Source organism: Pelobates fuscus, chromosome 3 (genome assembly GCF_036172605.1).
Source record: "Pelobates fuscus isolate aPelFus1 chromosome 3, aPelFus1.pri, whole genome shotgun sequence".
NCBI lineage: Eukaryota > Metazoa > Chordata > Amphibia > Anura > Pelobatidae > Pelobates > Pelobates fuscus.
The window spans coordinates 272,922,195-272,943,969 of NC_086319.1; the positions used below are offsets into that span (position 1 = coordinate 272,922,195).

The 21,775-nt window shown below is 41.9% G+C and overlaps 1 protein-coding gene across 1 annotated transcript in view; it reads left to right on the plus strand.

Moving 5' to 3' along the window:
* Window positions 1–302: 302 nt before the first annotated feature.
* The window catches only part of LOC134603008 (cytosolic purine 5'-nucleotidase-like), a 41,296-nt gene continuing 19,823 nt past the window's right edge, over window positions 303–21,775 (plus strand). Inside the window, exons 1-6 of the mRNA XM_063448574.1 lie at window positions 303–506; window positions 2,005–2,078; window positions 9,066–9,183; window positions 18,100–18,195; window positions 18,764–18,855; window positions 20,444–20,501. Of these exons, the coding sequence (XP_063304644.1) occupies window positions 382–506; window positions 2,005–2,078; window positions 9,066–9,183; window positions 18,100–18,195; window positions 18,764–18,855; window positions 20,444–20,501 (563 nt within the window). The 5' untranslated portion in view covers window positions 303–381. The remainder of the gene's footprint in view (window positions 507–2,004; window positions 2,079–9,065; window positions 9,184–18,099; window positions 18,196–18,763; window positions 18,856–20,443; window positions 20,502–21,775) is intronic.

The following is a 21,775-nucleotide window of genomic DNA, read 5'->3' on the forward strand; positions in this document are numbered from 1 at the left end:
TGTGTATATTATTATGGAAACCAGGGGGTGAGCAGAATATCACGACAGCATGTGTCTGTAATAGAGAGATAGAAGACAAACACAGACATAGACTAGAAAGAGATAAACGAGGCACAGTGTTAGAGAGGTGGATGTGCCTGTGTGAATCCAATTCTTAGAACCCAATAAGTGTCAGGAAGAGAATTTAGAACAGGAGGCAGAGAGGGGAGGAGGAGGCTGTAGGGGGGCTGCTGGAACAGGAGTAGGAGGGAGGGATGGGACAGCGGCTGTCTTTTTCAGATAACATAATCTGCAGAATAACATAGACCCTTGGACCTGTGAGGAAGCTTTAGTTCGCGAAAAGCGCTAAGCACAGAGCAGGCAGAGGAAAGATCTTTAAAGATGGGCAGCATCAGCAAAGAGCTCACTTTTGGCACTGACAATCACCATCTGCATGACAAGCGCATAGGCACCAAAGAACACATCCTTAGTGACAGCAGAGTGCTAAAGAGGGATTACCACCATAGGTGAGTGCTTACCTGGGTGGGCAGAGAACACCTACCCTAGGGTGGCAATAGATCTATACAATGTGTGTTTTAGATTCTGTAGATTTTGACAAAAATAAAGTTTCATGACTTTTTCATTGACTGTATGATAAATATCTTGCATTGCTGTAGAACTCAAATTGGCATACAGGGTTATAGCCTATTAGTCCACTATCCCGGTGGGTTTAATTAGAATTAGAGGGACAGTTATGCTTAGGTTTACTTCCTGGATGTTGGGTGTAATATTTCTTAGTGTTCCAGACAGTTAAACTGTTCAGTTTCTTTTGTAAAGAAAGCAGGCATACTCTCATACAAATCATATTATTCACATTTGGACCTCACAGGCTTATTTAAAGCCAGATGCCATTTCTCTTAAATAGAACTTTGGCTGAACTTTAATTCACACGTTAGGTGCATTGCAGGTCAAATAGTCAGGGTTGGCTTATTTTTAATAAGGTAAGAGTAAATATACATATTGGTATTGTCATTGCCTTTAAAGTATTATCAGTGTAATTCAATAAACGGTTTACCTGTTCATAAGCCCGGAATAACCTTTAAACATATTTGGTGCTCTCTACCAAGGTGTTCCCTTGATCAAAAAGTATATATTTCTTAACTGACTCAGTTTAGAATAAACTGATATCATTCTAGGTGAGAAATTGTGAATTGTTTGCTTATAAATAGGATAAAAACCCATTCATAGCATCAGTTCTATAAGACATATAGTACTATGTGTAAAACTGTGAAAGACTGCTGTAGCCTGCTGTACCTCGCATGGCAGGGTGGAAAAACATATAAAGATGCTAAGTGCCACTGAATGTGTCTCCAGGCCTTCCTGTTCTACTTAACTCAATTGCTGTCTAAGTAAGTCTGTTCTAACGTCAAGACAAGATGACAAAACAATAAGAAGCTGTTAACATAGTTCTAATCCCACTCCTACCATTATCTGGGGGCACACAGCAAAATATCTATCTGTTCTTTCCAATACATGGTCACATAGAAGGTGTAAGGTATTGGGTTATAGTACAATGAGTCCCTTCTACAAAATCCCATGGCTTGCACACAAACAGAAAGAAGCTATCATTTTGTACACTGAGTCTTTCCCGATTCTTATAGGATGGTACAAGCACTGGTAAAAAGTGTGTCAGGGCACATACAGCCCCAATAACAGGGCAATGCAGTCACAAGAATATAATGGGACATACAGTATATCCCATGTACTATAGGCGACATAAAGAAAATGAGGCTTATCTCATTACAGATAAATGGTTCCCAGTTAAGTATAAGTTCTGCAGTTGTACTGTAGCCCCGTCATTCAGTGTCAGCCGCAGGGGCAGGCCAAAGGACATTACTGTAGTTTAACAAAGTTTGTCAATGGAAGGTATAGAGGGATGGCATGCTCTACAGATTGACACAAGAGGTTGCAGAACCTGTTATCTATGCCAGATGTCCAAGACTGATACTTGGTCTCTCTCCACAGAGTGTTCGTGAATCGGAGCCTGTCCATGGAGAAAATAAAATGCTTTGGTTTTGATATGGATTACACGCTGGCTAGTGAGTTATCGTCATTTGCACATGTAAATAATGGGTACCTGAGAATGGCGGGTCTCTGTGGTGGAAAGGATGTAAAAAGGGAGAAAAAATAATAAAAACATTTGAAGAGCATGATTAGTTTATTGGATACATTTGACTGCTTCAGTATTGCTAACTAAAAAATAGGTATCTTGATGTTCTAATCAATGGGCTATGGGAGGTCATTTGTTATAGGTCACATCTCCATTTCTGTAAGCCTGTGGCAGTACCTATTTTCTGAATACAGACAAGTTATCCAGAAGTGGCTCACTTTGGTTGAACTATCTTTGATCAAACTGGCTGAAGTTAAAATTGTGTCCACAAGTGACAACCCAGAACTGGAGTTTGGATAACAATCTCACAAAATGTCCATTCCCCAGTGTTGGGTTGTACTTTGTCAGACCATTTAGTGATATAAGTAAGTGTTATTCGTCAATGTTACTAACCTAAAATATTTCAACCCCCTAAAAAAGTATTTGTCAAACACAATATTAGAGTTCTAAACTGTGCTGGGTCAGCTTGGCAAAGATCCCATTAGCAGTTAAACTGTGGTTGGGTGTCATTCACAAAGTTTAATAAAATTCACTTAAAGGGGAACTATCCCTTCCAAAGGTTTCTTCTCCTTAACGAATATGTATTTGAGATGTGAGATGTGTTAAGAAAATCTCCAGTCTATTTCAAGAAGTAGTGGTCTGGTACCAGCTACAGCCAATTACATAACATGGACATGGATGTCTATCACACTACAAATGTAGAGAGTTGATCATGGGCATATAAACAGTTTTTTTTATACAACTTAAAGAAACAAACACGTATTTCTGAAAATGTAGGGCTGGTGTGGTACTTTGGGCAACCAGCCCTGCTCCGATCATCCTGAAAAAGTGAAATTACTCACTTTTTCTCTCTCACCGCGCCAGTTTTGCTTTTGCTGGCCCCGCCTCTATATCTGGAATAATCAGTCTGGATGATCTCAGCAAATACAATGCTTCCCCATAGAAAAGTATTGGGAAGCTATTGTTGCGCCAATCAGCATCTCCTCATGGAGATTAATTGAAACAGTGTATCTCTATAGGGAACGTTCAGCATCTCCATGAAGAGCGTGGAGACACTGAACACCAGTTCTGCACATTGTGCATTACTGGAATAGGAAGCACCTCTAGTGGCCGTATGGGTGACTGTCACTAGAAGTGTTACTAGGCAGCAATGTAAACAATGCCTTTTCTCTGAAAAGGCAGCGTTTACATTAAAATGCCTACAAGGGCAGTATAAAGATACCAGAACCACTAGATTAAGTTGTAATTGTTCTGGTGACTATAGTGTCCCTTTAAATTAATAATAGTTAAGGTTACTTTAGTGGCATTACCAAGCTGATCTAGATCCCTGCAGGGTAGTCTGTAACTCCTCGTGTTCAAATATGAAGTGTAATTTGATACTTTCAAATAAAAAAAACTGGAGAGTCACTACATTTCTAGATCAGGGTTATTCCATGTGCCTGTATTTCTTTAATCCAACCCATATCTTGCCTGTTTTTAGCATTATTATTGGTTTAGCCAGTCATGCATTGGAATACTCCATGGCTTTCTACTGTACTTTTATAAAAGATAATTTATCATTTTATAGAATCAGAAGTAATATTTTCCAGTACACATGTTGAAAGACATGGCATGTATCAAGCAAGGTGCGTGCTGTTTTTATGTAGGGTTACCAGATCGACCATGTTTTCAGGGACACGTCACATATACAGATTGATGGGCAGCACATTATAAGGGTTGCCATGCGGTATGTAGAACTCAGAAGAAGGTGTATAAAATAAAATGATTTGGCAATGTAAAATCCTGCAGAATATGCATTGTACATACTGCTGGGCAAACCTTTTCATGCGTTTTCATAAATATGCTGCTCACATCAAATCACCTGTATGTGTGTGATAGAGTAATAAGCATGTGCCTTCTCTAAATCTACTGGTGTGTATTCTTACTGTTTAGACACCAGGAGATGATTGCTTAAGCACGCCACTGTTAGAGGCCCAGGAAGAATAGGGTTATTTACTAAAGTGAGAATTCAAATTGAATTTCAAATTTAAGGGAAAAGTAGCGGGAATGTTTCTCCAAGTCAGCTATGCTTACAGTTTGGTTACTTTGGTCTAACATGTTCAATTCACTTAGAATTCTCACTTTAGTAAATAGCCCTGTAAATGTTAAAACATCCAATTTTCTAATAATATGGAATCACTGAGTAGGGGTGACATCGCAATCTCCCTGTATGCTTCGGCTTGATCATAGAGAAAATAATGGCATATACTGTATTTTTCCATCTATAAGATGCCCCCATGCATAAGACGACCCCTAGTTTTTGAGGCCAAAATTAATAAATACATAATTTAAACATCTGTAGCACTGAAGTCCCTACCGCTCCCGGGTTCTTTCACACTCCGGTAGGCTGCTCCCCATCCTGCTGTTGGCAGCAACAAAGCCCTCTGCTCCTGGTACCCTACTGGGGATGTCGGGGCAAGACCTCACTCACACGCGACGTCTATCTGTAGTCTGGAGCCGTGAGGTCTTGGCGTGGTCCAGAGTGATGCGAGAAAGCATACAGTTGTGCAAGATCTCCGAGACCCGCACACACAATCGATCAAATTCACGGAGAAGTGTCTCATCAGCTTTAAGTAAGTCAGCAGGTTGCAGAGGTGTAGAACACCTATGTCCGCGGGAACCTGGCAGTAGTGTATTCAACCGTCAACTGAGTGTACTGTCAGCGAGTAGTCAAGTTCTGTGCCCAAGTTGCACTGAGTAAGTACTGTAAGTATTTGGCCTAATAATTAGATTTTTGGGAGGGGGCGGAGCCAGCAGCCTCACGGGACGGACGCAGGAGAAGTGAGCTCCGTGCAAAGCCCACAATAACCGGCTACTAGCGACAGTGTTACCCGGTCGCACACCATTCTCCCTGCACACCAACCTTCCTGAAGCTGATGGGGAAGCGCAGCAAGAAATACCGGGCCGATCCGAGCCCTGGGTCCCGCGATATCTGGACTTTCCTGCGGCAAACGGCTAGGCCAGAGGCATCCAAAATGGCACCGGCGGAGGCCTCCATGTCGGAGTCCTCGGACGGGGAGAGCTTCCTTGAACAGCTCTCAGAGTTCAAGAGGGCACATAAAGCTGACCAAGGGCACCAGGGTCCAGGAGATACAGCCCCTTCCACCAAAGCCGACATAAAAACCCTACTCCATGAAATAAGGGCAATGTTTCAAGCTGATGTGGCGGTGGTCAGAGAAGAGGTAGCCACACTTGCCACCATGATGGCCAGCACAGAAGCAGATATAGAGACTGTGAAAGTGGCACAATCTGCTACAGATGCAGCTCTGCACGCGGTCCAGAAGAGCACTATGGCAATACTTAACCGTTTGGCTATCCTGGAGGACAGGACAAGGGCGCGAAATGCGAGACTCGGGGGGATCCCTGAAACCGTCACAGCCGAAGAAATGCCTCATTATCTCAGGCGGCTCATGACAACGCTTCTATCCCCAAAACAGTTGAAACAGATAGCAATGGACTATTACTTTCGCCTACCTAAAGCTCCTCAAGAGGCACCCAAAGACATGCTGATAAAATTTGTCCGGGACTACGATAGGGGGATCATTATGGGAGCAACCAGGAAAACACCTGCAGTTGATTTGAGGGCCACCAACTCACCTTCTATAGGGACTTGTCCCGCCACACCATCCTGTGGAGACAGTCACTTCGCCCACTAACCCAGTTACTCCGAAACCACAAGGTACCCTACAAATAGGGGATGCACAGGCTCCTGGTAGAGAAAGACGGCAAGACCCACTCCCTCACTCACCTCTCGGAAGCTTCTGCCATACTCAGCGAGCTGGGACTGCCAAGCGGAACCTTATCGGCAACACCCCGGCCAAGGTGGTCGGTTATTATTATTATTATTATTGCCATTTATATAGCGCCAACAGATTCCGTAGCGCTTTACAATATTATGAGAGGGGATTTAACTATAAATAGGACAATTACAAATAAACTTACGGTTGACCGGATAACCCCTTTTGTACCACGAGCAACGGCGGCACCACCTGGCAACGCACTGACCTAATTTTTTTTTAGAAAGAAACAGTCTTATACATGAAAAAATGCAGTAAATTACAAAGAGCATGCTATCATTTGGCTGTACACTGCGTGCAGAATTATTAGGCAAATGAGTATTTTGACCACATCATCCTCTTTATGCATGTTGTCTTACTCCAAGCTGTATAGGCTCGAAAGCCTACTACCAATTAAGCATATTAGGTGATGTGCATCTCTGTAATGAGAAGGGGTGTGGTCTAATGACATCAACACCCTATATCAGGTGTGCATAATTATTAGGCAACCTCCTTTCCTTTGGAAAAATGGGTCAAAAGAAGGACTTGACAGGCTCAGAAAAGTCAAAAATAGTGAGATATCTTGCAGAGGGATGCAGCACTCTTAAAATTGCAAAGCTTCTGAAGCGTGATCATCGAACAATCAAGCGTTTCATTCAAAATAGTCAACAGGGTCGCAAGAAGCGTGTGGAGAAACCAAGACGCAAAATAACTGCCCATAAACTGAGAAAAGTCAAGCGTGCAGCTGCCAAGATGCCACTTGCCACCAGTTTGGCCATATTTCAGAGCTGCAACATCACTGGAGTGCCCGAAAGCACAAGGTGTGCAATACTCAGAGACATGGCCAAGGTAAGAAAGGCTGAAAGACGACCACCACTGAACAAGACACACAAGCTGAAACGTCAAAACTGGGCCAAGAAATATCTCAAGACTGATTTTTCTAAGGTTTTATGGACTGATGAAATGAGAGTGAGTCTTGATGGGCCAGATGGATGGATTGGTAAAGGGCAGAGAGCTCCAGTCCGACTCAGACGCCAGCAAGGTGGAGGTGGAGTACTGGTTTGGGCTGGTATCATCAAAGATGAGCTTGTGGGGCCTTTTCGGGTTGAGGATGGAGTCAAGCTCAACTCCCAGTTTCTGGAAGACACCTTCTTCAAGCAGTGGTACAGGAAGAAGTCTGCATCCTTCAAGAAAAACATGATTTTCATGCAGGACAATGCTCCATCACACGCGTCCAAGTACTCCACAGCGTGGCTGGCAAGAAAGGGTATAAAAGAAGAAAATCTAATGACATGGCCTCCTTGTTCACCTGATCTGAACCCCATTGAGAACCTGTGGTCCATCATCAAATGTGAGATTTACAAGGAGGGAAAACAGTACACCTCTCTGAACAGTGTCTGGGAGGCTGTGGTTGCTGCTGCACGCAATGTTGATGGTGAACAGATCAAAACACTGACAGAATCCATGGATGGCAGGCTTTTGAGTGTCCTTGCAAAGAAAGGTGGCTATATTGGTCACTGATTTGTTTTTGTTATGTTTTTGAATGTCAGAAATGTATATTTGTGAATGTTGAGATGTTATATTGGTTTCACTGGTAAAAATAAATAATTGAAATGGGTATATATTTGTTTTTTGTTAAGTTGCCTAATAATTATGCACAGTAATAGTCACCTGCACACACAGATATCCCCCTAAAATAGCTAAAACTAAAAACAAACTAAAAACTACTTCCAAAAATATTCAGCTTTGATATTAATGAGTTTTTGGGGTTCATTGAGAACATGGTTGTTGTTCAATAATAAAATGAATCCTCAAAAATACAACTTGCCTAATAATTCTGCACTTCCTGTATTTATATACATTACCTCTGTATAAGTAGCAAAGGTTTATTTAAAAAATGTGACATCATACATCTCAATTCTATCTTGACAGAGCCATGGTACAAAAGTGATGGCACCACATCTGTCCTTCTACTCTATAACTATATTAGTAATGGTTTTACCTGTAATAACATTCATATTGATTGATAGCCTTGAGAGTTTGTGACATGGATAGCTGTTTTGTAAATAACCATTGCAGGGCTTTTTCTTTATAATTTCCAGAAGTTTTTTTTCTCTTTTCTGCCCTGAGCTTACCGCTCCTATTCTCCCCTCCTGATAACAACAGAGAGAAGAATTCACATAAAGTAGATCAAGACAGTTACATCTTGTTGGAAGAGTTAGGTTCAGTTTACACTACCTGGGATACATGACATGAGTGATTTATCAGCTCACATATTTCCTTCATATTACTCTGTGGAGTAAAAACTTGCAAGACATCACTTAGAATAAACAAAACTGTTAAAAAAAAAGGTTAAAAAAGCAAATACTGCTCTTTTTGTTTACTTCTTAACGTGTTTATTTTTATTCATGTTTTCTTTTTTTTTTATGCTCTTATCTATAATCATTGCTACTACTTACGTGGGGACCCCACTCTCTCAACAGCGCTGTACCTTGCACCCCCTACGACCGATAAAATGATGGTGTCTATCTTAGCTAAAACCCCTCCCCCCGCCATCCCCATGGTTATAGGTAACAGTTAGGATGCCACATAATGTACAATGTATATCGGAGCAATGCACACACGGTACTCTAATATGTCCAGAACTACTAGGAAGTCCTCAGACACGTACATGCAGGCATCCAAAACTATACGCTTGAGCTAGCTTGTTCTGCACACACGCATGCTCTCACACATACTGCTCCATCTTGGTTCGACCTAATGAGCATACTCAAACTCTCACACTTGAAGTATCCCAGGGGAATAGCACACACCCTAGCACATCAGCTACAATTAAGCCTACTATGGGTTTCTTACCTCACCTGTTTGTTCTAAGAAACAATGCTTAAAACCCTCTGTTTTTCTACACGCTGTTAACGGCAATGTATCGCAAGGAAAACACCTTACCATTGTTTATGTCAAAATGATAAACCAAGCACGAAAAATAAAGAATTTAAAAAAAAAAGAAACAGCAAATTAGGTTACTCTACTTTGCACATATTAGCAAACACAAATTCTAATATTCTGTCTCTAATTTTCCTCTTTGCCACTCTTACCTGTAGTGTACCGGTCGCCTGACTATGAGGAACTTGGGTTTGAACTGTTGTTGGACCGGCTGGTCTGCATTGGATATCCTCATCAGATACTGGAATATAAATATGATCCCACTTTTCCAGCAAGGTGAGTAATTTCACTTTTATTAACATTTTTCCAGCTCGTAGTGGCTTCTTTATGATAGTGCAAACTGCTGATAGAACTTGGACATATACTTTTGGTTGGAGAATAGAATCTTGGTCAACAAATTCTTATTGGACTGTTACTCTTACTTATTTACATTTTAGCTCACAAACAATTGAAGCGGTGAGTTTAACGGTTATTTTTTTTTGCAGACCTTTTTCTTTTCAATCTAGACTCTGAAGCTGAAAGGGTAGATTCTTTAAAACTACACACAATGGGCCACATTCTGTATTCTTCAATTTTATTATAACAACGGAGATATGTGTTTCTAACTGCGATGTTAACGTTTTTAACCTTCTTGGATTCACATGGTTCAGCTAAAGACAAGTTTCAATCCTAAATCCTCAATGCTCAGTAGATTATCACCTTTATTAATATGTGTAGTAAAATGTTTGGCTTTATTTACTTTTCGGTGTAAAGGTTATCTGGAATTGCTTTTCTGGTAAGACGGTGATCTTTACCAAGCCTGTGGCACACTCCTTTGAATACTTATTATTGGATAATTTAAAGGAATACTATATGGCCAGAAACACAAACATGTACTGAATCAATGCATCTTCATGAGGAAAGTTCAGTGTCTGCATGCAATGGGTGGAGACACTGAATGGCAGTATTGCACAGGGTGCAGCACTGCCCCAGGAAGCACATCCAGTAGCCATCTGAGGAGTAGCCAGTACAGGTGTCCCTATGCTGTAATGTAAACACCGAATTTTCTCTGAAAAGACAGTGTTTACAGCAAAAAGCCTGAAGGTAATGATTCTACTCACCAGAACAAATTCAATAAGCTGTAGTTGTTCTGGTGACTATAGTGTCCCTTTAACAGCATTAAATTCTACCACAATTTCCTTTTCTTCACCCTCCTATTGGCATTTTTCTTAGTTACATAGTAATCCTGGTTAAAAAAGACTCAAGCCCATCAAATGCTACCTTTCACATCTCTGTTACTGTTGTTGATCGTAAAGAAGGTAAAAACTCTGATTATCCATTGAGTAAAATCACCTTTCCCATGCGATCGGAGGGGGGCCAGTCATCTAAATAGTTAAACGATATAGTATCCTGAAATACATATTTGTATTTCTGAGTCTATGGTGTTTCTTTAACTATCAATAACTGTAGTGTCAAGTGGTACAGGAGATACTGTAGCTGGGCCAGTGACTACAGAGCTATCTCATTGGGACACTGTACTGTAGAAAATCCCACACACGCACAAGGCAAATATCCATGAGACAAAACAAAGTAAAAGTATATAGTTTGTTCTTTTGTTATAGCTGATAATGAACGAAAGGAGAATTTCAAATTTAAGATGAAAATAGCTAAAAATTCCCCAAGTCATGCTTTCAGTTCAGCTACTCTAGCCTTAAATTTATAATTCACATTGAATTCACCCTAGAAAATAACTCCATATGTACAATGAAGGGATATGATTGTCAGTCCTGTGAACACAAATTATCCTACCATACTGCCCCATTTACATTGACTTCTTGTTCTTTTCTACATATACATATTACATTCTGACTTTGTTCTACATACAAAAGATTACATTGTTTCTATTCTACACACAGATATTATATTGTTTTTCTGTTCCATGGCAAAACAGGTGCTATTTTGGGGGCAAAGTGCTAAGCAGTTGAAAAACATTCTATTAGTTTCCATTCTGTTAGCTCCTTAATTACATTAGAATAGCATATGTTTCTGCCTTAATACATCCTGTACATTGTTACTCTTATCTACATATAGATAATACACTGTTATTCTATTCTACATATAGATATTACATTATTTTGTTCTACATATAGGTATTACTTTGTTATGCTGTTATGCATACATAAATGAAAGTCTGTTTCCAAAGTACAAATTCTAATTCTAATCTCTCTCTTATTTGCTGTCCCATTTATAGCTATTATTGTGTTTTGTGATCCAACATGCTCCAACCTGCTGCCCTATATACAGATATTGCAATGTCAATGTCATATTCTGATATGTTTACATATATTATATTGCCCCACATATACTACACCTATTATACTATAATGATATTAGTGGTGTTCTGTTTTATTTGATCTTACATGCAGCTATAGATTTATTCTTGTGTTCAGTTTTCTTCCTGATGGCATGTATATTCCTATGTGTATGTATTACACTTCTATATAGTCCTACTTACATTGCTATTTGTATCTAGATGACTGTGTTGTTTCTATGTGCAGATTTGTCAGTGCTCTGCTATCATTTTGCACAGAGCCTGTTATCTCGTGTAGGCAGATACTATTTTGTGTTGTGTCATGTTACACCTGTGTATTCTTTTATATTTATGTCACATTTTTATTCTATATTTATAATCCGGAACATGTAAATGGCTTCTCCAAAATATTAACGGGCTCTTCTAAAGCATTTTAATGATGTCCTTAAAAAAACAGTGTACAGTGGCTAGAATAGCCATTTTAGTATTCAGGTCATAATTTCGATCCCTGTACTGCACGGATACATGCAATTATTTTCTGTAATGAACCCGCAATGATGCACAGATCACCAATGTGCAGTTTTATATCCCTCATCTTGGGGAAACCAGGACATAAACGCAACAGTTACACAGGGCCGGTGCAAGGATTTTTGGCTACAGATGTCTCTCGTAACCCCCCTTTTGAATTTGAATTTTGTACCCTCTTTATTGTATTTTATCCACCCTCTACTATGTCTTACACCCTCTTGTGTGTCTCTTACAACCCAACTTGTGTATCTCAGCCCCTTTGTGTGTCTCTTTCTTCCCCCAGGGCTGCGAGGGGTGGACAGGGCCTGTGGTGGGGGACAAATCAGGTTACATGGGCTGAGAGAAGGGACAGGGGCTGTGGTGAGGGATGCAGGCCCTGAGAAGGGGTGACACAGGTGCTGAATGGGGTACACAGGGGCTGTAGAGACAGGAGCTGGAGAGGGGGGGGGCAGGAGCTAGGGGGGTGACAGGGAGGGAGGGGGCAGAAGCTTAAGGGGGACAGGGGCTGACAAGGGTGGGACAGATGCTGGAGAGTGTGGGACAGTGGCTGGAGAGGGTGGGACACAGGAGCTGTAGACGGGGGACACAGGAGCTATAGACTGGGGACACAAGCTGTAGAAGGGTGACACATGAGCTGTAGAGTGGGGGGCAGGAGCTTAGCAGGGGAACAGGAGCTGGAGAAGGGGGTGGACAGGAGCTGGAGGGAGGGTGGGACAGGAGCTGGAAGGGTGGGCAGGAGCTGGAGGGGGGGAAGAAGCTGGAGATGGGGGACAGGAGCTAGAGGGGGGAAAGGAGCAGGAGAGGGAAGGGACAGGAGCTGGAGAGGAAGGGGACAGGAGCTGGAGAGGAAGGGGACAGGAGCTGGAGAGGGAGGACACAGTAGCTGTAAAAGGGGGACACAGGAGCTGTAGAAGGGGGACACAGGAGCTGGAGAGCGGGAGCAGGAGCTGGGGGGTGGACAGGAGCTGGAGAGGGTGGGCAGGAGCTGGAAAGGGGGGGACAGGAACTGGAGAGGGGGGGACAGGAACTGGAGGGGGGCACAGGAGATGGAGACTGAGGGAGGACAGAAGCTGGAGAGGGGGGCTGTGGTGAGGAGGGAGCACTGTGACTGAGAGAGGGGGCACAGGAGCTCAAGAGGGTGATAGGAGCTGTGGAGGCAGGCAGGGGCTATAGAGGGGCACAGGGGCTGTGATGGGGGGGCACAGGAGCTCTCAAGGGATACACAGGGGCTGTGGTGGTTGTACAGGGGTGTTGGATAGGGGCTGCCAAAAAGATAAAAAAAAATTGGATGAAAAAAACAAAAAATGTATCTCCCCTTCCTTGAGGCTTACCTTGGGCCAAGGAGGAGTGATATAGGAGCTGGAGCCTGCAGCCATCACACAGCAGCAATTTAAGTCGTCCGGCTTCTCCTGATGATGTCTGGAGGAGGGGGCGTGACTTCCACTGCTCTTCTCCCATCCGCTGGGGAGTCTGGGAGAAGAGCAGTGGAAGTCACGCCCCCTCCTCCTGAGAGGTAAGTTGAAAAATCCGAGCCCCCACACAGAGGCAAGGGAATCAGATTTTTGCTCCCCCCCTGCTCTGGCGCCCTAAGGCCGCCTAATGAACGCGCCGGCCCTGACGTTAGGCTACAGGGTGGCAGCCACACGCCAGAACTGTGGTGATGTTTCCACTGGGGAAAGTACATAAATATAAGGCCCTCCCATTAACATCTACACTACAGGAAACTATAATTAAACAATAAGCACTATACTATCAACAAACCTCTTAAATTACACCACAATAACTATTAACCCGGCCTACACTATGCTAACATCCACCCTCCACTACTCTAACCATTATACCTTATCCTTACCTAACACTTACATTAACACTAATCCTAACATTCTACTGTTTCCATTATAGTGAGGTATTCTATACTGTGCATCCATTAAACTTTGATATTCTGTACTCTGTATCCATTCTACTGTGGCATTCTTTACTGTGTCAATTATGCTGTGATGTTCTATATGGAAACATTGTTAACAGTTACAATTATCCCTACAATGCCTATAACAACCCCCTAAAATTGAGTATTGCATAATGATAATAAAAAATTATAACAAAAATAATCAAATAATAAATAAAACCTTTATAAAGTACTCACATTGACATTTTCTTTATGTACAGAATCGTTCTCTCTCTCTTTATTAGTTGGAGGATTTTCAGTGAGCTAAGACCAGGTGCTGTCGTTTTGGCATTTGGCCACAAGGAATTGTTTGTTCCAGCATCCGTACAAACCTTGATCTTTAAAGCGGCTCTGTCACCTTCTGGGGTCTTTCCTTATTTTGCCCAGGTAGTGACTCGAGTGCTCGCAGCGAGGTGGCTGCGGGGTGGCGGGAAAGGTGAGTTTTACGTACATGAACCTATCCTTTACGGCAGTGATGGTGAACCTTCTTGAGCCCAAATGCCCAAACCGCAATACATGCCAACTTTTTTTCCCATACCAACACTCCAATTAAAGGACCACTCTAGGCACCCAGACCACTTCAGCTTAATGAAGTGGTCTGGGTGCCAGGTCCCTCTAGGATTAACTCTTTTTTTTTTTATAAACATAGCAGTTTCAGAGAAACTGCTATGTTTATAATAGGATTAATCCAGCCTCCAAATCCTCTAGTGGCTGTATCACTGACAGCCGCTAGAGGCGCTTGCGTGATTCTCACTGTGAAAATCACAGTAAGAGCACGCAAGCGTCCATAGGAAAGCATTGTGAATGCTTTCCTATGAGACCGGCTGAATGCGCGCGCAGCTCTTGCCGCGCATGCGCATTCAGCCGAAAGAGAGGATCGGAGGCGGAGAGCTCCCCGCCCAGCGCTGGAATAAAGGTACGTTTTAACCCTTTCCTCATCCCAGAGCCCGACGGGAGGGGGTCCCTGAGGATGGGGGCACCCTCAGGGCACTATAGTGCCAGGAAAACGAGTATGTTTTCCTGGCACTATAGTGGTCCTTTAAACCAGAATACTGAGGTTTAGAAAAAATATCTCGTACAGTTGTCCAAACTAATTAACATCTTTTGTTTTAAAAGAACACAACAACAGAGAGTTTAATGATACAAATTTTAAATAAAGATATAAATAATAGATAAGATTAAGCTTATATTTATTACTATCGCCAACAAGTGCAATACATACATACAATACATACACACAGACTGCTGAGCACATTCACACTCCGACTGCTGAATACATACACACACTGACACACACACAGACTGCTAAATACACACACAGTCCGCTGAATACATGCACAAAGTCCGCTGAATACACACTCAAACAAACATACACACAGACTGCTGAATACATACACACAGTCCGCTGAATACACACACACAGACTGCTGAATATATACATGCTGCTGAATACACAGACTGCTGAATACACACACACAGAATGCCGAGTACACACAGACTGCTGAATACATACACACAGAATGCTGAATACATACACACAAACACACACACACACACAGACTGCTGCATACACACACAAAGTCTGCTGAATACACACACACAGACTGCTGAATACATACAGACTGCTAAATACACACTCACACACACATACTGCATTGAGGGGTGCGGTGTATGTGTTTGTGTGTACAGGTGCAGAGTGTTTGGGAAGTGCTGTGTGTGAAGGGTGCTGTGTGTGTGTGTGTGTGTGTCTGTGGGGTGCTGTGTGTATGTGTGTGTTTGAGGAGTGCTGTGTGTGTGAGGCTGGTGCTGTGTGTGTGGGGGGAGGGATGCTGTTTGGGGAGGAGGACTGCTGTGTGTGTGGGAGGGGTTCTGTGTGTGTGGGTGGGGGTGCTGTGTACGTAAGGGGTAGGGGTACTGTGTGGGAGGGAGTGCTGTGTGTGTGGGGGGAGGGGTGATGTGTGTTTGAGGAGTGCTGTGTGTGTGAGGCTGGTGCTGTGTGTGTGGTTGAGGGATGCTGTTTAAGGGGGGAGGAGGAGGAGTGCTGTGTGTGTGGGAGGGGTTCTGTGTGTGTGGGGGTTCTGTGTGTGTTAAGGGTAGGGGTGCTGTGTGGGAGGGAGTGCTGTGTGTGTGGGGGAGGTGCTGTGTGGGGGAGGGGTGATGTCTGGGGGAGGAGTGCTGTGTGTGGGGGGAGGAGTGCTGTGTGGGGGAGGAGTGCTGTGTGTGGGGGGGGGGGGTAGGGTGCTGTGTGGTGGGTGGGTGGTAAAGATACATTAACAAAAATACATAAAATCTTTATCCCCCCCCTCTCCCTTTTTCTTACCTTTGATGACGGAGGGGGGGACACAGCCAGCACTGGTGGTCCGGTGGTGGTAAGTATGTGTCTAGCTGCAGCTCTCCTGTCCTCCCGTGCAATACTGTGTGGTGCGTTGCCATGGGAACACGCAGAAACGCTCCAAACAGCCTGCTTACGGGAGGACAGGAGAGCTGCTTGCCAGATTCCTCGCTCTGCCTCCTGGTCCTCCCGATACGAATGCAGAGTAGGCGCCTGCCGTTTTGGGAAGGCAGGTGCCTACTCTGCATTACTGCCAACTGGTGCCAGCACCCACCCACCCCCCCCAGCGAACTATGGTCGCGTGTCCACAGAGAGGGCTCAGTATGCCATAGGTTCACCATCACTGCTTTACGGCATTCTATCAGATCATCTTCAGCTCCTGGTGCTTCTTTTGCCAGGAACCAACGTCAATGCTGTATTCTCATGTATGCGCTGGAGTACAACACTGGTGTCTGTGGAGGACCAGGAGATACTTCAGGATCCTCCCTAGACAGAGCTTTTTTCCCTCAGCTATCACTAGTGACGGCTGAAGGCTCGAAAAAGTTAGACAGTGGTAGCTCTGCTTTTTTGTCAAGATTTGTCAGGTGTTGGAAAAATACATACTTTGACTGAGCTGGAATTTCAGTGAAATTCAAACCTATTGCATTCCTATTATGGAATACTCCTTTTGGGGGAGGGGTGACAGAGCAGCTTTAAAGGACCACTATAGGCACCCAGAACACTTAAGCTCAATGAAGTGGTCTGGGTGCCAGGTCCCTCTAGGGTTCACCCTGCAGCTGTAAACATAGCAGTTTCAGAGAAACTGCTATGTTTACATTAGGGTTAATCCAGCCTCTAGTGGCTGTCTCATTGATCACAGTGAGAAGACCCTATAGAGCCAGGAAAACGAGTTTGTTTTCCTGGCACTATAGTGGTCTTTTAACTTTGTCTCAGCAATGCTTATGATTTTACTGTGCTTTTGTCCAGTTTGTATTTTGCCTTTATAAATTCCTGTGCTTTCTTTGTAAGAAATAAGGTGGTTTAATTGTTTTAAATTTTAAAAAACACCCCTTTATATAATTTGCATATGTCTGATTCTTTCAATAGCAGTATCTGAAGAATTCTAGGTCATCATGTGTATCTATCGTTTTGGTATTACACATGCTGCGTTGATGTTTGCTTTTAGATTGGTGAGCTCACCAAATGGTCAATACAACCTACATCACTGTACTACATATGTAGCACCACAGCAAATGTACTACATTACTGCTCATGAAACAGACCTGCATGTGTATATATAGTGTCATGGGAATAAGAACATTCACCCTCTTTGAATTCTATGTTTTTACATATCAGGGCATAATAATCATCTGTAAAGTCTGAGATGTAACTCTTGGTTTTTTTGTGATTTCTCTGCGCATTGCACAGTCTGCACCGACCTGGAAGATTGGCAACTGTATTGAATGTGTTTCACTGTTTTCCACTTTTGAATAATCTTTCTCACTGTAGAATGATGGAAATTAGATTGTTTGGAAACGGCCTTATAACTCTTCCCAGTTTGATGGGCAGCAACAATTGCTTCTCCAAGATCATTACTGATGTCTTTCCTCTGGCATTATGTTAACACACATTTGAATGCTCCAGACCAGCAAACTGCTAAGACTTTGGCTTTTATAGAGGTGGTCACACTTGCTGATGATCAGTTAATCAAGGACATTTGATTAGCAGCAGCTGTCTGCTACTTAGCCTCCTAATTCATATGGAAGCAGTAAGGGTGTACTTCGTTTTTCACACATGGCTTCTCCATTTTGGCTTTATTTTTGTTAAATAAATCATGACACGGTGTAATAGGTCATGTGCTGTTGTTCATCTGAGGTTGTATTTACCTAATTTTATGACCTGCTAATGAACAGATGATTGTTATCATGAGCTGATCTGTAAAACCATAGAATTCAAAGAGGGTGCTCGCTCTTATTCTCATGACTGTATATATAATTATTTATTTATTTTTTTTAAAACATTTGTTTGTTTTGTTCCATTTGGAGTTTGGTATTACACTACATCCTCTTTGTGACCAGATTACTCAGTCAGTGTTACCTTGTTCCATTTGTTTGGCAGGGGCCTGGTGTTTGATTGCCACCGTGGGACCCTGCTGAAAGTTGATTCTAATGGGAACGTACTTGTCTGCACGCACGGCTTCCGTTTCTTGAAAGGGTGAGCGTGGGGAGGTCTGCAATCAGTGTATAACTCTCTCCTGTCCCCCTTGGTGAGCTCAGCCTTGGCTATGGGATAGAAACAAGGACTGGATAGAGAACAAGATAGCTGTTTGATGCTGTCATGATACTATATTCTGCACAGCTGACTTAACTTTCATATCCCTGTGGGTTTAATATCTCTATAAATAAGTCCATTGTCCAGAGGCCAGAATTCCTTCCAATCAACTCTATGTCCTCCATTTGTTCCTTCCACGGACCCTTGCCATGGTTCAGACAGCCCTTCACAAGATGTTTACTAAAGAATAAATAAACATTGGGCTCTGCTTTCAGGGTGAGATCAGGTGAATTGTAGAGAGCCTTTCTATATAGTGCCGTATAGTTCAAGCTGTTGTTGAATATAGAGGATGAGGGAGGTTGGGGGGCTAGCATAATTATTAGTAAGTCACTTAAAACTTCTCAACACAGCCCTTCCCTGGCCACACCCCTAAAATTAAAGTGATAGGCTTCTTATAAACCAATAAGGGTCCATTATGTCCATCTCATTAATCTAATGTAATTCCAATCAGCTCAGAAATCTGGGATATTTACCCAAATAAATTCATCCAGAGAGATGACACCAAGAGGTTCCATGTCCTCAACACACTCTTCAATCTGTCGGGTGAGTGTTAAGCATTTTACATTATTTTTATAATATTTTGTTTAACTATTTGTTGATATTGGACCACAAACCAACCAGCTACAGCGTCCCATCCAGTGGAATGTATATAACTCAACTAGATTGCTGAATTAGGCAAATCATGATTCTGCATCTCATACATAAAAAAGGTTCTGTGTTTTAATGCTCTTTTAATAACAATATTTCAATAAAAGGGACACTCTACTGCCCAAATACAAAATAAATAAAAGCCACTGTTTGGTAGATATAACCCCAATTAACACTTGCATGCATTTCATTTTTTTCATTGGGGTTATATCTAAAATCAGCTTGCAAAACCTGCAGTTCTGTTGTGAGCTGCCTTTGCAATCTCTCCCCTTCTAACCCTGCAAAGCCTTTCTGTGGCTGTCCAATCACAGCTCAATGAGAAGTCTTTGTAAGTCAGTAGCTCTGGGCACTTGCTGCCTTTTGAGGTCAGCTGCATTGAGCTAACCAAACCAGGAAGTAACATTACCTGTTGTCTGCTTGAAAGCCAAGAGGGTGTAACTAGGTTAATTTACAAAAGAGTCACTTTCTATTGAAATCTGCACTTTTTGCAAAACTAAACTTTTTGCATATAGCTTTTCAGGAAGCTAAAGTTGCTTAGGGTTCTGGAGTGACCCTTTAACCATTGAGATAGCACAAAGCAGATCAAAAGAAGATCATCCACTATTACAGGTGTCAGACATAAAAGTTCCCTGAAAATGGTACCTCTGGTCATTAGGATTGTCAAGTTTGCCCTGTTTCAAAAGACACATTACCTCAACATCCATCCATGCTGTAAATACATCATATTTACAAATTATATGTAATCAGATCACTTTATTGCTGTAGTCTCTTTGGTAACACTGATGTCTGCATATGAATTGTGCACACTTTACCGGAAGAGATTAAATGTATTTGATGATAAAAACAGCAGACGTATTAGCCTTGCTAGTCAGTCTGTTTTAATGCATCTCCTCTTAAAAACAAACAAACAAACAAAAAAAAAACATATAGTGTAGATTGGATTAGCGATATTAGTCAAGTAAACAAGGTGCCAAAATACCAGTGTTGCAGTATGCAATGATACCTTTTTTAGTCCAATAAAAAAAGGTTACATTGTATATGTATATGTGTGTGTGTGTGTGTGTGTGTGTGTGTGTGTATATATATATATATATATATATATATATATATATATATATATATATATATATATATATATATATAAAATCATATAGGGGCACACCTGGATTTAGAAATTTTAACTCGATTTGTTGTGCAAAAAAATGTTCAAAGAATGTGCAGCTATATGATTTTTCATTATACTGTATATCTATTGCTGGTTTGCACCATGATTATAGGTTATAAATTTAAGTTATGGGAATAGTGCAATACTTACTTTTTACAAATATATATATATATGTGTGTGAAACTTTAGACTTAACCCCTTAAGGACACATGACATGTGTGACATGTCATGATTCCCTTTTATTCCAGAAGTTTGGTCCTTAAGGGGTTAAAAAATACAACAAAACCAGAAATGCAACTATTTGCTCTCCCTTTACAGAAACATACCTGTATGCCTGTTTAGTGGATTTCTTCAACAACTGTTCTCGATATGTAAAGTAAGTGTGTGTCCTCATTCTATTAATATATGTGTTAGAGGGGGTTACAGCGAAAAGAATGTGTTGTTTTGAATGCTATTTAAATAAAAACGAAATCTGGATTCTACTTCATTATTCAAAAAAACAAAAAAACAACACAATGTTTTTTGATTGATAAATATGTATATTAATAGGTATTATCCCTATCAATGACACCTGACCAGAGCATTATATGATATTTATATATGTGACACACTGTACAGAACTCAAAATCCCTGGGAATGTAAAGATCACGAGGTTATATGGAGTAATAGGATGAGTTATAGAGAGAGGTTATATGGAGTAATAAGAGGGGTTATAGGGAGAGGTTATATGGAGTAATAGGAGTTATAGGGAGAGGTTATATGGAGTAATAGGAGGAGTTATAGGGAGAGGTTATATGGAGTAATAGGAGGAGTTATAGAGAGAGGTTATATGGAGTAATAGGAGGGGTTATAGAGAGAGGTTATATGGAGTAATGGGAGGGGTTATAGGGAGAGGTTATATGGAGTAATAGGAGGGGTTATAGGGAGAGGTTATATGGTGTTTTAGAAGGAGTTATAGGGAGGGGTTATATGGAGTAATAGGAGGGGTTATAGGGAGAGGTTATATGGTGTTTTAGAAGGAGTTATAGGGAGGGGTTATATGGAGTATTAGGAGGGGTTATAGGGAGAGGTTATATTGAGTAATAGAAGGAGTTATAGGGAGAGGTTATATGGAGTACTAGGAGGGGTTATAGGGAGAGGTTATATGGAGTAATAGGAGGAGTTATAGGGAGAGGTTATATGGAGTAATAGGAGGAGTTATAGGGAGAGGTTATATGGAGTAATAGGAGGGGTTATAGGGAGAGGTTATATGGAGTAATAGGAGGAGTTATAGGGAGAGGTTATATGGAGTAATAGGAGGGGTTATAGAGAGAGGCAATATGGAGTAATAGGAGGGGTTATAGGGAGAGGTTATATGGAGTAAGAGGAGGGGTTATAGAGAGGTTATATGGAGTAATAGGAGGGGTTATAGGGAGGTTATATGGAGTAAGAGGAGGGGTTATAGAGAGGTTATATGGAGTAATAGGAGGGGTTATAGGGAGAGGTTATATGGAGTAATAGGAGGGGTTATAGGGAGGTTATATGGAGTAATAGGAGGGGTTATAGAGAGAGGTTATATGGAGTAATAGGAGGGGTTATAGAGAGAGATTATATGGAGTAATAGGAGGGGTTATAGAGAGAGGTTATATGGAGTAATAGGAGGGGTTATAG